The 18,006-nt window shown below is 42.3% G+C and overlaps 1 protein-coding gene across 3 annotated transcripts; it reads left to right on the top strand.

Annotated features, from left to right (window-relative positions):
• The first annotated feature begins 654 nt into the window (after positions 1-654).
• Positions 655-14,538, top strand: mettl1 (methyltransferase 1, tRNA methylguanosine). 3 transcript variants are annotated; one of them, XR_013495840.1, is made up of 7 exons: positions 655-828; positions 2,397-2,560; positions 10,038-10,222; positions 10,391-10,504; positions 11,120-11,221; positions 12,184-12,515; positions 12,772-12,944. XR_013495840.1 is itself a non-coding variant. In XM_078201276.1 (6 exons), exons 1-6 carry the CDS (start codon positions 749-751, stop codon positions 12,328-12,330), a joined length of 747 nt encoding a protein of 248 aa, XP_078057402.1. In that variant the 5' UTR covers positions 655-748; the 3' UTR covers positions 12,331-14,538. The 3 variants fall into 3 exon arrangements, 2 of the variants coding, with proteins under 2 accessions (XP_078057402.1, XP_078057401.1); XM_078201276.1 differs by having other exon boundaries at positions 10,083-10,222; positions 12,184-14,538; XM_078201275.1 differs by having other exon boundaries at positions 12,184-14,538.
• The last annotated feature ends 3,468 nt before the right edge of the window (positions 14,539-18,006 follow it).

Here is an 18,006-nt window from a genome sequence, read left to right as displayed (position 1 = left end):
TCCCTGGAGAGGGAGCATGCGGTGTCCACGGGTGCAGTTGACGCCTTCCGCACCCGTTGGGCACCGCAGGGCTGGGGTGCATTATAGACCCCGATAATCACATTATGATTTAATGTTTTAAGTTTCCTTTGCACTTTGTTTCTGTTCGGGCTGTTCCCTCTCCTTTTGGGGAGCTGCCCCTTTTACTTTGTCCCTGAGTTAATTTATTTGTTTTGCTCTAAAAGAGGGAGAGGGTAAGATACTGAGTTAGTGCAGACTCGATGGGTTGAATGGCCTTTTCTATACTGTAGGGCTGCTATGGAATTGCTTCTACATTGAAAAGCGCTGCCGAAAGGTTGTCCTGTCACAATTTTCCTCCGATTCTTGCAATGTTTTTTTGTCCTAAAAGAAATTTGACTTACATTGATGGGTGCTCTTCAATATTAACAGATTGGGAGGGTTTTCTTTTCGGTTTAGGACAGATTGTTCACTGTGTGAGGTAACGGTCTGCGCTGCCTAAATAATGGACTAAAAAGCTCGCGCGCCCGCGCCCAGCATCCGGGCACTCGGCGACGACGCGGGGATCGCGCGCGCCTCCAGTGATTGCGCGCGCGCCCAGCATCCGGGCACTCGGCGACGACGCGGGGATCGCGCGCGCCTCCAGCGATTGCGCGCGCGCCCAGCATCCGGGCACTCGGCGATTGCGCGCGCCCAGCGGTGGCGCGGCAGCTTCTCTGGTGGATTTCGTTTCCTCACAGAAGTGGCCGTAATGGCGGTGTCTGCTCCTCAGAAACGCTTTTACCGGCAGCGAGCTCACTCCAACCCAATGGCGGATCATGTCTTCGACTAGTGAGTGTGGAGCAGGGGCTGGGTGGGAGGATTCATCCCCCCTCCCCCTCACTTTTAAAATTGTCCCTCACCCCTTGTTAATGAAAGCGCCCCTTTTATTATTGCAGCAAGTTTCTTTTTAAACACTATTTTTAAAAATAGCTCGTTAAATATCACATTGATTTGGAAGATTTGCGCTCAATCTGTACAGATTGCCTGGTTCATGCTGGGGTGCTGGATGGATATATCGAGAAGGCTGGAGTTACACTGACTATATACTGTCATGCTGGGGTTGCACTCTCTGACTGCACAAAGTCACACTGGCTTCACTGTAACCTGGGTCACACGTGTCTGGCTGCACTGGAATGCCGGGGTCACTCTGTCATTGTAATTCTTGCTTGAGACTGGTACCTGTAGCAGACCAGTATTATCTTCTGAGATGTTATTGGAGTTTTCTTGCTCACATTATCCCCAGTGGCTGCTCTATCAATGATATGAGAACACTGGTTTGTGTATCAACTTTCGCAATATTAAAACTGCTGAGCGGTGAGTTTATAAAGTCCCACAAGATGCTTGAACGGGGTATGAGCGGGATCTAACTGTTATGGTCAAAGAATGTCTCCATTTTAAAATTCTCATCCTTGTTTTGAAGCTCTTCCATAGCCTCCTGCTCCATCCCTACAACCCTTCAGATTTCTGGCTTCCCCCAGAAGTCCGCCTGATCCTGGGCGGCACAGTGGTTAGCACTGCTGCTTCACAGCTCCTGGGTTCGATTCCCGGCTCGGGTCACTGTCTGTGTGGAGTTTGCACATTCTCCTCCTGTCTGCGTGGGTTTCCTCCGGGTACTCCGGTTTCCTCCCACCGTCCAAAGATGTGCGGGTTAGGTTGATTGGCCAGGTTAAAAATTGTCCCTGAGATGTGTAGTTAGAGGGATTAGCGGGTAAATATGTGGGGGTAGGGCTTGGGTGGGATTGTGGTCGGTGCAGACTCGATGGGCCGAATGCCTCCTTCTGCACTGTAGGGTTTCTATGTTTCTATGATCCCAACTCCAGCCTCCCTCTTAATTCCCCATATTGCATCAGAATAGAAGTGGACCACTTGGCCCCTTGAATCAAATCTGTTTTACCATAACTGTTAGATTGTGAATGATCTACACAATTCCGTTAACTGCCTTTGATCCATATCTCTTGATACTCTTACCTGATACAAATCTGTCAATCTCAGACATAACCTCCAGCATCCACAGCCTTTTGGAGACGGAAATTCCGAACTTCCACGGACCTACGTGTGGAAAAGTGCTTCTTGATTTCATTCCTGAATGGTCTAAATTCAAGATTGCATCCCCTTGTTCTGGATTCCCCCATCAGAGGAAATCACTTTTCTCTATCAAATTATTTTATCATTTTAAACACCTTGATCAAATCGACCCTCAAACTTCTAAACTCAAAACAGTTGCAGTGTCTCACCATCCAAATTTCCAATTTGCATAGGGCGTTTTCATTTTTTTTCTTGTTGGTTATTCTATAATCCTTAAAAAGTTAAAGGTGACAATTAATTGTGATTGTCAACTTCTGCCTATTTTTCTGCAGCCCAGTAACACCTGAAGAAATGGATTGGTCCCAGCACTACCCTGAATACTTCAAACCACGCTCAAAAAATGACAATCATGATGATGAGAAAGATCTCATTGAAAAGAAATCGAAGTTTCGGGTGGAATTTGCAGATATAGGCTGTGGATATGGAGGCTTACTAGGTAAGAGCAATCTGGGGTGCATGTGACCAACTTTCTAAATATTCCATGTTAACGTATTCTGACCTTTGTCAGACGAGACTATTCAAATCAAAACCTCTGTTCGGTCTGCAAGCATGATCCTAAGCTTCCTGTCACTCGTCATTTCAATTCTCCACCTTGCTCCCACTCTAGCCTTTCTGTCCTTGGCCTGCTACAGTATTTAAATGAAAGAGAACACGAGTTCGAAGAGCAAAACCCCAGCTTTCAACCTGGCACTCTACGGCCTTCTGAACTCAACATTGAGTTCAACCATTTTAATGAATATCCTCTGCCTCCATCTTTGTTTCATGTGTTTGTTTTTCTTCTTGGTTTCTTTCTTTATCCTTCACATTGCATTCAGACAGCTGCTACTCAGCCATATTCACTTCACCCAGACACATCTTTTGTCCCTTCACTGTACTCATAACCACTTTAGCTTTTGTACTATGAATCCTATGTCTCAATGATCAGCTAGTTAAACATTGAAATAACAGAAAAGAATCAGAACTAATAACAGCAGTTAATATAAATGAAGAGACACAGGTGGCAACAGCAATGACGTCACAATCAGCAATGGATTTAAATAAATAATAACACTTCTACCCCCTTAAACTTCAATCTCCCTTAAGCACAGAAGTACAATGAAACCTTAGTTATATGTCAGTCTTTCAGGAGCTTTAACTACGCTGTGATCTGCACTGTATCACTGGTGATAGTCAACTCTGGTGATGTTTGACCTAGTTCAGCTGAACTTGTGGGCACAGGAGTAGGTCAAGTATCTGTGCATGAGTCTCCCTCTTCTGAAGTAGGAGAGCTATGACTCTCACCAACTTTTACAGATGCACCATAGAAAGCATCCTTTCTGGTTGTATCACAGCTTGGTATGGTTCCTGCTCTGTCCAAGACCGCAAGGAACTACAAAAGGTCGTGAATGTAGCCCAATCCATCACGCAAACCAGCCTCCTATCCCCATTGGCTCTGTCTATACTTCCTGTTGCCTCGGCAAAGCAGCCAGCATAATTAAGGACCCCATGCACCCGGACATTCTCTCTTCCCCCTTCTTCCTTCAGGAAAAAGATACAAAAGTCTGAGGTCACGTACCAACCAACTCAAGAACAGCTTCTTCCCTGCTGCCATCAGACTTTTGAATGGACTTACCTTGCATTAAGTTAATCTTTCTCTACACCCTAGCTATGACTGTAACACTACATTCTGCACCCTCTCGTTTCCTTCTCTATGAACAGTATGCTTTGTCTGTATAGCGCGCAAGAAACAATACTTTTCACTGTATACGAATACATGTGACAATAATAAATCCAATCAAATTCCACTGGAAGCCCTGGTACATCAGGAACCATTTCTTGTTGAATGTCCACAGCAGCATTTCCTTCTATTGTGTTATCTGGAGCTTTTGCTGTCTCTGAGTCATGGTGTAGACGAATGTGATCCTGGTCATAGAGTCATAGGATACATGTGAACAACTCCTCCATTGTTCAGTTTCACTGCCAAAGGTACTGGACCACTTCATCATAGAATCCCTACAGTACAGAAGGAGGCCATTCGGCCCATCGAGTCTGCACCGACCACAATCCCACCCAGGCCCTACCCCCACATATTTACCCACTAATCCCTCTAACCTACGCATCCCAGGACTCTAAGGGGCAATTTTTAACCTGGCCAATCAACCTAACCCGCACATTTTTGGACTGTGGGAGGAAACCGGAGCACCCGGAGGAAACCCACGCAGACACGAGGAGAATGTGCAAACTTCACACAGACAGTGACCCTGATATTAACACAATCATTTGGGTTAAAGCATCTCTCCTTAGCACGATAATCGTGTCTCTTTCTGCTTTTTAAAAAATCATCGTCCCACTCTTGCTTTGACATTTGGATGTAGCAGATCCAGGTGAGAGCTTGGTCCCGAAAGTATCACCTGTCATTCTCCCCGATTTCTCCTTTCAATGTCTGACCAGCTCGCTCTGCTAAAACATTTGAAGCTGGATCAAAAGGTGCAGTAGGCACATGGCATATTCTATTCCTTTGCATAAACTCTTGGAACAAATTACTTGTAAATGTTGTACCATTATCAGAAACGAGAGAATCCGATAAATCACGAGTTGTAAAAGCTTGGCATTGCTTTTCCATCATAACAGGAGCTTTATGTGCACTTAGAATGTGAAATCAGCAATGACTAAAAACACATAACCCATGAAAGGACCTGCAAAATCCACTTGAAGTCTCGACTAAGAACAATCAGACCACTCCCACAGATGTAGTGGTGCTGGTGGCGCCATCTTCTGGTTAAATTGGCATGCAGAACAGGATTTCACTTTGTTCTCCAAATCCTTCCTATTAGGCCATCAAACATCCGACCCAGCTGGACTTTTCAATCGAGAGGCACCTGAATGAACCTCATGAATTTCATCTATGACTTACGAACAACCAGGGGGTGGAATGACCATTCTTGACCCCCACAGTATGCAACCATCCTGCACACTTAACTCATCATTGTACCTCACATACGGCTTCAACCCATCCTCTTCTATGATAGTTAGCCATCCTTGTATCAGAAATCTTTCACATGGGACAGAATGGGATCTCTGTCCATCCACATAATTTGCTTAGCACTCACTGGGGATTGGGAAAGTCTCTCTAATAAGAAAATCGTCTCGGGAGGACACACTACCTGGATTGGCAAATCCAGTAAAGGAAGACGACTCAACCTGTCTGCATTTGCATTGTCCTGCCCTGTACACGATGCAATATTGTTATGCTGACAATGTAAGCGCCCAGTGTTGTATTCTTGCTGCGGCCAAGGCAGGAATACGTTCTGACTCACCGAATAGGCTCATCGATGGCTTGTGGTCGGTACATATAGTGAACGAACGACCGTAGAGGTACTGATGGAATCTTTTCACTGCAAAAACAATAGCTAGACCTTCTTTGTCCAATTGTGAATATCCCTTTTCAGCCTTTGTCAGCATCCTAGATGCAAAACCAATAGGTTTTTCGGAGCTGTTGTCCGTTATGTGAGAAATTACTGCCCCCACACCGTAGAAACTAGAAGCAGGAGTAGGCCATTTGGCCCTTCAAGCCTGCTCTGCCATTCATTATGATCATAGCTGGTCAACAAATTCAATATCCTGATTCCCTTTCTCCCTCTCCCCCCCCCCCCCCCCCCCCCATGTCCCTTGATCCCTTTAATAGAAACATAGGCATCGCACGACAGGATAGGTTCCCCGTCAGGATCAAAATGGACTAACAAATTTGGCAATTGCAGCAGCGCTTTCACATCTTTGAAAGTCACCTTCTGTGCAGACTCTCACCTCCATTTGGTTTCTTTGTGCAGAAGTAGATACGGTGGAACCAACACTGTCGACAGATCTGGCAAAAAATGTCCATAATAGTTTATCAAACCTACAAATGACCTGAGCTCGGCACATTCCTGGGCCCCAGAACTTCTTTAATCGCTTTCCTTCCACGGGAGATAAGCCTCATTCATGATTCTGCGGCCTAGAAACTCCGCGCTCGGTGCTTGAAAAATGCACTTGCTCTGCTTCAGATGCAGTCTCTCCTCTGAAAATCTTTTTAAAACTTGATCCAGGTTGCTGAGGTGCTCCTCAGTCTTACCCATAATTAAAATGTAATCTAAGTCGACTGCAACATGGGGAATGCCTTGTGACAGGTTGTCTATTACCCGTTGGAAGATCACCAGATTGGAGGATATGCCAAAAACCAAATGATTATGCTTGAACAACCCTTTATTCACATTGATGGCCACGTACTGCTTTGAATCTTTCTCTAGCAAGGGTTGTTGATATGTCTGGCTCATGTCCAGTTTTGAAAACGTCTTGCCTCCTGCAAGGGTTGAAAACAAACCTTCTACCCTTGGCACCGGCTTAATGTCCAGCTTGGGAACCTGGTTAATGGTAAGTTTGTAATGCCCACATATGAAACACAGTACCATCACTTTTAAAACAGGAACAATAGGAGCTGCCCAACGTGAGAACTGAATGGGCTCAATGATTCTTAGCCTTTTGCAGCTGCTCTAACTCCTCCTATACTTTGCCTTTCATGGCGTAGGGCACTGTCCTCGGTTTGAAAAAACTCAAGTAGTCTGAGGATCTCCGAACAACTTGAGTGCCGTGCCCCGCAATGTACCCAGCTTGTCTTTGAATACTTTGGGATATTTCTGAATGACATTCTCTGTCACTTTTGTGTGCTTCATCTCACCACAATTTAAATGAATTTTCCTGAGCCAGTCCACGCCCTAGTAGACTAGGACCGTGCCCTTTTATCACCAGGCGCCATGCTCTTGCTTCTTGGCTGTTATATGCAGCATCCACCTCTAATGCTCCAAGCAATGGTATAGTCTCGCTGGCATACGTCCAAAGTTTGATTCTTGCCTAAGGGCTGGTGCCTGTTTGAGCCCCAAATCTTACTGAAGCTCCCCTCACTGATTACCCATGCAGAGGCTCCTGTGTCCACCTCCATCTTGATTTGTTTACCATCAACCTCCACTATAGCATATGTAGGCTCGGCAGGCACCCACTCATATTAAACATGTTGCAAGAGTGCTCCTCTGCTTGGTCTGAGCTTTCCAAGCGATGTGCCATTGACTGAGGCTTTCTTGCATTTGAAATGGGAAATGAAATTGAAATGAGTGGGAATGGAGGGATACAAAAGAATGGTCTAGTTTGGACCAGGGAGCGGCGCGGGCTTGGAGGGCCGAAGGGCCTGTTCCTGTGCTGTATTGTTCTTTGTTCTTTGTTGTTCTTTGAAATTCCCTACTTAGCCTTTGACTTGCTCTTAGCGCCCCGGCACTTGTTAGCTAAATGATGACAAACAGCATCCATAAACTTCCAATGACTTGTACAGTGTGACCCTCCACACCTAAAACACTCCACTGTCATCACCTTTTTACTTGCAGCCTCTTTCTTTACTTGATGCAGTGCACCCACCTGTGAGCTATCATTGGCCTTCTGAATATCTTTCACATTACTGGCAGCCATTTCCAGACCCTGAGAAATTTCTGGAGCCTTCTTAAAAACAAGTGTGGCTTCTCCCAACCAGCACTGCTGAATGCTGTCCTCATTAATGCCACAAACCAGTCTGTCCCAAAGCATGTCTTCCAAAACTGCCCAGAATTCACAACGTTCAGAGAGCTGGTGCAATCCAGCAAGAAAGTTAGCTATTGACTTTCCCGCCTTCTGAAATGACTATGGAATTTGAAACATAACCACGGCGCTGCTGGCTTGCCTTCCATTGATAAACTTGTGAAACCTGCTCTTGACATCGCTCCCATGGCAAACTTAGCAAAGTGTTGTGTTGTGCATGTTGAAATTTACTTTTTTAAATTCTCATTACCAAAAAGATGTGGTAACTTGATCACAAAAAGGTAGTTGAAACGCGTTGTGAAAGTTAAATCTTTTAATATATAAAAATAACAAAGTTTAAAATACAGTATGAACTCAAAATCGGGAGCAGCTAGTTAAACATCAAAATAACAAAAGAATCACAACTAATGGCAATGAATGTATTAATATACACAGGTAGCAACAACAACCGATGTTACAGCACTTACTGATGACATCAGCAATGGATTTAAATAAGAAGATGCAGAATAATAACACTATTACTATATTGTATTTAAACAACTGATTAATCATTGTAACGTATCATAACCTATGATGTGGAATCATTGCTGCATCACTCCAATGGACCTCTTCAGAATCAGAATTTTGCACCTTTGTAAGTGGGTTATTTGGCTTGAGAATTGTCAAAGTATTCTTAACCCCAAGGCACTTTATATAGAGTTGTTCAGTGTTCTATTATGACATGAAATTCCTATCACTAGATGGTGCTACTGCTTTGTGAATGAGAGTTGCAGGAATTTTTTTAAAATGTTTACTCCATTCTTAAAGTTAGAAAACCAATGGGCAGAATGGACCGGAAAGCCGGAACCCACCTTGCTTGTTCCAAAAAGCAAATTCAAATTGAATCCAATTCATGGTCCCCACAGGAGAGACAAACCAGATCAAGCTGACAAGAAAATAAATTGCCCCCCCCCAATATCCCTCGATCCCTTTAGCCCCAAGAGCGATATCTAATTTCTTCTTGAAATCAGACAATGCTTTGGCCTCAACTACATTCTGTGGTAGTGAATTCCCCACGTTCACCACCCTCTGGGTGAAGAAATTTCTCCTCACCTCAGTCCTAAAAGGTTTACCCCTTATCCTCAAACTATGACTCCTAGTTCTGGACTCCCCCACCATCGGGAACATTCTTTCTGAATCTACCCTGTCTAACCCTTTTAGAATTTTATAAGTTTCTATGAGATCCCCTCACTCTTCTAAACTCCAGTGAATAGAATCCTAACCGACTTAATTACTGATGAGTGAGGGCGATTTAAATTTGTTTCTGAACACTCGTTGATTTTAAAATTCTGTTAACGTTTCAAGTAGTACAAATACATTCAGAGATAAAATACACAAATAGAAAGAGGGTTCATTTCAGCTTTCAATATACCATGTATGAGCATTCCTTTTCTTTTATCAGGCTGCTGTTTTACACTTGTTCCATCTCAGCAACACACCTACTTTGTGCTGTGCTGGCTGACACTGCTGCAATAATATTGCATGGTGCAAGGAAAGATGCTTAGAATCCCTTCAGTGTAGAAAGAGGCCATTCGGCCCATTGAGTATGCATCGACCCTTCAAAAGAGTCCTACCTAGGCCCACTCCCCGCGCCCAAGCCCTGACACCCCGCGCATTGATCATGGCCAATCAACTTAACCTGCACATCTTTGGACACTAAGGGGCAATTTAGCATGGCCAATCCAACTAACCTACACATCTTTGGGCTTACTTCCATACCAATCAGAGTACTCCCTCAGCATAATAAAAAAAACCTCTGTGCTGGTCACTTGGTATGGAACTAAACTAAAAATTTTAATTTTGAGGTTAAAACATTGGGACAATATGTTTTATTTAAAGAGAAAAATCAGACCCAGATAATGGAAGATTCAGCTGGGCTTTCAGTTGTATACTTTGCTTTATCAAAAACATAGCCATTAATTGTTGACAACAGACATGTAGCAAAGAGCATGCTGCTTCAATGCTGGGCACTAGTATTCACTTGCACTGCAGCTCCTACTATGGTTTCCCGTTTCTTTCTCCCAGATCAGTAGGTTTCGCTGCATTCGTGACTGTTGCTCAATTTAGTCACGTCTTCTACAATACATTCAAATCAGCATTTTGGTCCATCTTTAAGCCTTCATGTAACAAGCGGTTTGAAGTTACTTTGCACCATACAGTCGATATGACTACTGAATCTTGGTTTCATTTAGTTCAGATTAAATCAAATCTACATTATTCCCTGAAACCAAGCACCAAAACTTCAAAAGCTGCACACTGCAGCCTCTACTAATGGCGCTTATTCTTTTTTTTTTACCCAGTTGAGTTATCTGCTCTCTTTCCCAATTCATTGATTCTGGGTCTAGAAATCAGAGTGAAGGTATCCGACTATGTCATAGATCGCATCAAATCCCTAAGAGGTTCCAACCCTGGAAAGTACCAGAACATCGCTTGCATCAGAAGCAATGCCATGAAGTATTTACCAAACTTCTTCAAAAAGGGGCAGGTACAGTGACTAGTTTATTCAATGACTGTAATCCCAACATACTAGAACTTTTGTGCTTGAAAATTTCAGAATCATCTTTGTTTAATCATTATTGTTTCTCCAGAATCTTTAGCACTTGCTTTAAAAGTTTGGAATGTTTCTTTTTCCTACTTTTGCTTCTGTTTGCAGCTAAGCAAGATGTTCTTCCTCTTTCCGGATCCACATTTTAAAAAGACAAAACACAAATGGAGAATTATTAGCTCTACGTTGCTGGCTGAATACGCTTATGTACTGTGTGTAGGGGTAAGCGCCTTTTCTTTCCATATATGGTGTGAAGACCCACAAGCACCTGGTAACGGGGGCTTCAATTTCTTCTAGAAGATGGGGAGATGATGGTGTAGTGGAATGTTGCTGGACTAGTAATCCTGAGATCCAGACAATGCTCTGGGAAGATGGATTCAAATCCCACAGTGGCAGCTGGTGGAATTTAAATTCAGTTGATAAAATGTGGAATTAAAAGCTAGTTTCGGTAATGGTGACCATGAAACTATCATGATTGTTATAAAAACCCATCTGGTTCACTAATGTCCTTCCTTTAGTGAAGGAAATCTGCCACCCTTACCCAGTCTGGTCTACATGTGACACCAGACCCATAGCAATGTGGTTGATTCTTAACTGACCTCTGCAATGACCTAATAAGCCACTTAGTTCAAAGGCAGTTAGGAATGGTCAACAAATGCTGGTCCTGCCAGCGATGACCACATCCCATCAAAGAATTTGTAAAAATCTAGACAGTGCTGCAAACATAGTTATATGCACAGAACAAGACTTGCACTTAATTTTATAAAGTAATAGTGCTTTTTGGGTAATAAGGCCAGTTTCCAATGTTTAACTAAATTTGCATTTTATTCTCCTTAGGGTTTGGTCTATACAATTACTGATGTGCAGGAAGTATACGAGTGGATGGTCAAACACTTCACAGAACACCCATTGTTTGAACATGCTCAACTGGAGGAACTGGTGAGAATTATACTTGCATATACATAGATGTTATAATACAGTTGAATTGTACAACAGTGACTATACTCCAAAAGTACTTCATTGGCTGTGAAGCACTTTGAGACATCTGGTGGCTGTGAAAAATGCTATGCAAATGCAAGTTATATAAAGCATTCAAAATCCTTTGCGCACCAGTTGTTTTGTCAACATTCTCCTCTTTCCATACTAATTTTTCCAGGCTACAGTTCCATGGGCATTGGTGGTCCTTCGACGTCCCTTCCAACTTGCTGTTCTTTACGTTTGAAGCTGAACAGTGAATTTCTGTAGTTTCTCTAACTTTGTGAGCCCTGATTCCACCCTCGAATGATGTTCACATCAGTGCACCATCCAGCTTTTCACCCGAAAATCCAGCTGGGTTTTATATTCCCCACCCTAGCCCCGGGGACTGAGCTACGTGGGCAAGGTATCAGCTAGCAACCAACGCCTATGGGATCCTACCCTGGCAAAGGAATCAGTAGATTTGGTTGAGGAGAAAATTGGCATGAACGTTTTGAAATGTCTTGTGTCAACTTGGATCTTCTTTAAAAGAGCAAAATTACTCTGGGATGAGGATTTCTTCTGATTCTGATGAGCTGGAATTATTGTAATGCTAAATTAACCTTTTGATTACAGTTTGAAATCACTGATTTCTGTATTTTTGACCCTGCCTTGAGGCTTTCCTCAGATCTCTTTCTCTCTTCCTATGAAATTATATCTTTTATTTGTTGCAAAATTGTATTTTGTGATCCTTTACTCGTTTGGAGGATCGGTCCCCCCCCCGCCCCACAGGGAGGGAAGATGAGAATTGTCCCTGCGCTACAGTTAATACACCTTCTAGTTTGCTATTAAGAATAGGTCCTTCTTGGAAATGGGTGGAGTGAGAGGTTTCTTTTAAAAGAAATGGAGGATACTTTTCTGATGCCTATTTTATTTATTTAAACCAGAAGGATGATATCATCGTTGACCGTCTTGGTGTCTGCACAGAAGAAGGTAAAAAAGTATTAAGGAATGGAGGACAGAATTTTACAGCAGTGTTCCGACGAGTTGAAGATAAAACGCAGAGGCTGAAAATCGAAGAGGAGAAGTCCTGAGAGAGTACTTCTTGATTTGACTTTACAGAGACAATTGACTATTGGAAGGTACCTGGTTCAATCGGAATACACTGGACTTGCTCTCTTATGGCTGCAGCACCTTCATTGAAGCTAGAACGTCTCACATCTTAAAAAAATATATAAATAAACTGAAAATAACCTCAACTGTAGCCTCCAAATACATGGCAAGTGTTGACAAGTAACCATGGTGGGTAGGTATTTTGGCCTATCAACAATATAACTTAGAGGGTTTGAAAATTTGTTTGCGAGTGGCATATTACAGATCTTTATTTTTTAAGATTATCGAGAGCATGAAATTAGGAATATAGCATTGTAAAGTATTGGCAGTGTAGGAAATTCCAATTAACAAATTTGTATATCACGAGTCTTCGCTGTTTATTCTTGAGAATTGTCACTGAGACACGTGCTTATAACCCACAGCTTCTTAAACTGCGACCTACATTGCAACAATAACAGCACTTCAAAAAGTACATCACTGGCTTTGGAGTTTCCTGAAGCTGTGAAAGGTACTACAGAGACGCCAGTCTGCCTGCCTGTCTTTATACCAAAGAGGATTTATGCTACGTTACTAATCTAAATAAACTTATTTTAGTTACTTAATGCCTCGAGTGTCACCTTCCCTCAGTTGATAGTACTCACTTCTGAGCCACAAGGTTGTGGGTTCAAGTTGCATTTCAGAAACTTGAGCTCGTAATCAGTACAGCACTGGAGTGTCAGCCTATCAGAGGATCCCTGTTGCAGAAGAAATGATATCTTTGTTTCGATAAATATCCTCCTTTCAGAGAATTCTCCATGTCCTGGTCCCTCAACAATGGCCACCAAAAATAGATGAACTGATCATTCATTTCTTTTGGTTTTAGGATGTTATTGTGAATAACTTGGCTCCTGTGAATCCACACATAACAGTGACTACATTTCAAAAGTAATTATTGAATCTGTAGCACTTTAGGACATCCTGTAGATATAACGAGGCGTTTGAAAATAAACCAAACTGATTCATTGGTTATTTTTTTCCTTTAGTTTTGTTCCATAGCCAAGAATGATAAAATTGGCTGGTTGACTGTGGTCACTTGAGGAAACTACTTACCTAATTAATATTACCCTGGTTTCATATCTGAGAAAACTTTGGATCTTAATCCAAGTTGTAATGAAAACCGACTCTCTTGGTCCTTTACTTTTGAAGAGGTATATATTCATTATTCGTATCTAACTATCTTGTGAGAAAACATTTTTATTTTAAATAGTGGACTGCTGGAACTGGTGCGTGCAATACAGCATTCTGAAACACACACTTCAATTTCCCAAATATTTTTAATTCTCCTATTTCCATTCCCAAGAAATTACTTTTTTTTAAATGGACAAAATCAATATTCCTTTGGATTTGCCATTGATTGGAACTTTTATACAATATTGCCAGGTGTTTAGTAATCGAGGTGTCAGTAGGCACTAATATCAGTGGGGTTCACTGCCTATATTGGTAATGGAGTTGTCCCACAACAGGTCCCAGGTTCAATGTAACACCACTACCAACCTGATCAAAAGATTTACAATGCCACATTGCTTCTGGTAGACTTTGATAATAGATTGGATTGAATTAGATCACACATACTTTGACACTGATAACAGACCATGTGTACCATTCGGTCTTGGACTCGAGAGTCTTTGGCAATTTGCATCAAAGCTGTTGTGTTTTCAGGGGAGAAGGTCAGTAATTACAGTACGTGGCTTGTAAAAGCAGGGCAATAATTAACTGAAAGGGTCACCATGTGAGTTAGACTGTAAAAAGCCAAATGCATACAAAGCATTTAAAACTTTTGACCCAGAATATGTTCGAATCGATCAAATACATGTTCTTTTCTCTGGGTAGAATGAGTTTTGCTGGTTAGTCATATGCTTTCACACAAATGATAGAATGCATTTGAAAATGAGTCTCCAGAATCTGCCCTGGTTTAGCAGAAACTCTGTTAGCCCCATTTTCTGTTCATTCTTGTCTATGTACTCTTGAGTTGGGAAGCTACTGCCACTTTGCATTTTATATACATGTCCTTATTTTGTCCATTCAAAATTTTTAAAATGGCAGATTTATGTTCTTCAGAGTTCAGTATATATTCTGTAAATATTTCTCATTGTGAGCACTCTGAAAATACAGCTACTTTTGGTGTAATAAAATGATGCCTTGTCTATGGAGCCATTGAGAACCATGCTTGTGTTTTACTGGGTATTGTAATGAATGTTTTACAACCACATTTCTCGGCTCATATAAGGTGGCACTCAAATAAGCTGAAGTAGCTTTCTCTATATATTTCAATATTGTGTATTTAAAATTTATTCAAATTTGTAACCTCCTAAAACCTTCTTTTCCCATCTATTGTGAATAAGTGTGTGGCATGTTTATAATAGATTACAAATCATGAAAATGTCATGATGCATGATCTTAAAATGCTGTGTCGTCCTCAACTGGAGCCTGAAACTGACCAGCATATTCCATTGCAAGGTTCTGGGACCAAATAGCAATTTAAAATGCTTCACAGGAGCATCATACAAATATTTGACATGAGCCACAAGTTTTAAGGAGGTTCTTAAAGGAGAGAAAGGGTGAGAGACTTGGGGTGGGAGCTCCAGAGCTTAGGGCCCAGGTATGGCCACCACTGGTGGAGCAAAGAAAATCAGCGAAGGACAAAATGACTGAATTGGAGGAGCGCAGAATTCTTAGCGGGTTTTGGGACTGGAGTCAATAATATTTGGAAACATTTCTAGAGATCAGTGAAATTATTGTAAACGTGAGTTCTTTTTTGGGGGGAATTTCAGCATATTCGATTGTTTGACCTGTTTGGTCACCAAAATTACAGTGCAGGATTGACCTTTATTGATTTTAAAGGGTTATGTAAACATATGAAACAAAATACAGATGGAAAGCTTTGCCCCGGCTATCTGTCCAGGTCGGAACGATTAAACGTGTTGAGATATAAATAAAGTACAAAGTGATAAAACAAGGACCACTGGGTCATTAGGCATCATCTGTCTACCCATTTCTAATGGCAGAATGACTATAAATCTGTACAAAGATGCATTCATGACCATTCGTGTGGAGATGCCGGCGTTGGACTGGGCTGAACACAGTAAGAAGTCTCACAACACCAGGTTAAAGTCCAACAGGTTTATTTGGTAGCAAATACCATAAGCTTTCGGAGCACTGCTCCTTCGTCAGATGGAGTGGACATGTGCTCTCAAACAGTGCAAACAGACAAAATCAAGTTGCAGAATACTGATTAGAATGCGAATCCTACAGCCAGCCAGGTCTTAAAGGTACAGACAATGTGGGTGGAGGGAACATTAAACACAGGTTAAAGAGATGTGTATTGTCTCCAGACACAACAGCTAGTGAGATTCTGCAAGCCCAGGAGGCAAGCTGTGACATAAATCCAACATCCCGGTTTAGGCCGTCCTCATGTGTGCGGAACTTGGCTATCAGTTTCTGCTCAGCGACTCTGCGCTGTCGTGTGTCGTGAAGGCCGCCTTGGAGAACGCTTACCTGAAGATCCAAGGCTGAATGCCCGTGGGGGAGCCAGCAGTCACGAGCATTCAGCCTTGGATCTTCAGGTAAGCGTTCTCCAAGGCGGCCTTCACGACAGCGCAGAGTCGCTGAACAGAAACTGATTGCCAAGTTCCGCACACATGAGGACGGCCTAAACCGGGATGTTGGATTTATGTCACAGCTTGCCTCCTGGGCTTGCAGAATCTCACTAGCTGTTGTGTCTGGAGACAATACACATCTCTTTAACCTGTGTTTAATGTTCCCTCCACCCACATTGTCTGTACCTTTAAGACCTGGCTGGCTGTAGGATTCGCATTCTAATCAGTATTCTGCAACTTGATTTTGTCTGTCTGCACTGTTTGAGAGCACAGGTCCACTCCATCTGACGAAGGAGCAGTGCTCCGAAAGCTTATGGTATTTGCTACCAAATAAACCTGTTGGACTTTAACCTGGTGTTGTGAGACTTCTTACTGTGTTCATGACCATTAGCATACATTTTACAAAAGATCATGTTTCTTTGTATTTGGGGCAAATAACTGAGGCAGGGAATCAGTAAAGAAATCGCACAGAGCGTGGCTTTTTAATTAACAAAACTTATTCCGATGTCTTGTCATTAATATTACTGAACTGCCAATTTTATTTAGCAGCAGTTGATTTGAAAATTTTAAAGAGTAGCAGCTTTAAATACAGAAATGTGATTAAACCTGAGCACCAACAAAGATTTATCAATCTGGTGTGCATGTAGTGGAGTAAATGCCATCAAGTTATTAGTAAAGTCCATAATAATTGAACTTCCAATATATTTTTGCACAAAAATGATCATAGAACAATTATAGTATAGAAGGAGGCCATTTGTCTCATCATGGCCATGCCAACTATTTGCAAGAGGAACTCATCAAGTCCTCTCCCACCTTTTCCCCATAGCACTGTAAATGTTATTCTGTACAGATCCAATTTTTGAAAGTCACAATTGAACCTGCCACCACTAAGCTCTCAGGCTATGCATTCTGGATCTTAACTGCTGCATAAAAACATTTTCCATGTGTGGCCTTTAGCTCTTTTGCCAGTTTCCTTAAAGGTGATTAGGTGTCCTCTGGTTCTCAACCCTCTGAAAACAGAAACAGTTTCTCCCTATCTACTCTGTCCAGACCCCTCAAAATTTTGAAAGCCTCAATCAAATTTCTTAATCTTTTCTTCTGCAAGGAGAACACCTCCAGCTTCTCCAGTCTATCCACAAAACTGAAGTTCATCATCTCTGGAATCATTTTCATGAATCTTTTCTCTCTAATTCCTTCACATTCTTATTACACTCAATATATTTACCCAACAGAGGAATATCATAAAATAATGTTAGGGAAAGTTGTGGATAATACATTGGTTTTGTAAAATAGATTTTAAACATGTCAGTGCTAGGACTGTTATTTCTAGTCCATTCTTTCAACTAAAGGTTTTGAAAAACATTATCTTCAATATGGGAGTTGTGGAAAGTAAGATAAGCCTAGAAATGCAGTTGTGATTTAGTGGGAAATACATTCACCTGAGTCAAAAGGTCATGCATTCAAGTGCCACACCAGAGATTTGGGCACAGACTCCAAGCTGGCACTCTAATGGGGTACGAAGGAGCACTGCAATGCTGGATGCTGATGAGACATAAAACCTGTCCTGCCTGCCCTTTCAGATGGAAAATCCCATGGCACTGTTTGAAGAACACCATCCACCAGGTACACGGTACATACTCTTGCAACTCGGCCAACGTTGTCTACCTGATACGCTGCAAGAAAGGATGTCCCGAGGCATGGTACATTGGGGAAACTATGCAGACGCTGCGACAACGGATGAATGAACACCGCTCGACAATCACCAGGCAAGACTCTTCTCTTCCTGTTGGGGAGCACTTCAGCGGTCACGGACATTCGGCCTCTGATATTCGGGTAAGCGTTCTCCAAGGCGGCCTTCGCGACACATGACGGCGCAGAGTCGCTGAGCAGAAACTGATAGCCAAGTTCCGCACACACGAGGACGGCCTCAACCGGGATATTGGGTTCATGTCACACTATTTGTAACCCCCACAGAGTTTCACTGGCTGTCTTGTCTGGAGACAATACACATCTTTTTAGCCT

The sequence above is a fragment of the Mustelus asterias genome, chromosome X (genome assembly GCF_964213995.1).
Source record: "Mustelus asterias chromosome X, sMusAst1.hap1.1, whole genome shotgun sequence".
Taxonomy (NCBI): domain Eukaryota; kingdom Metazoa; phylum Chordata; class Chondrichthyes; order Carcharhiniformes; family Triakidae; genus Mustelus; species Mustelus asterias.
Note: the sequence above shows the minus strand (reverse complement) of the source record. Positions and strands in the feature narration are given on the sequence as shown.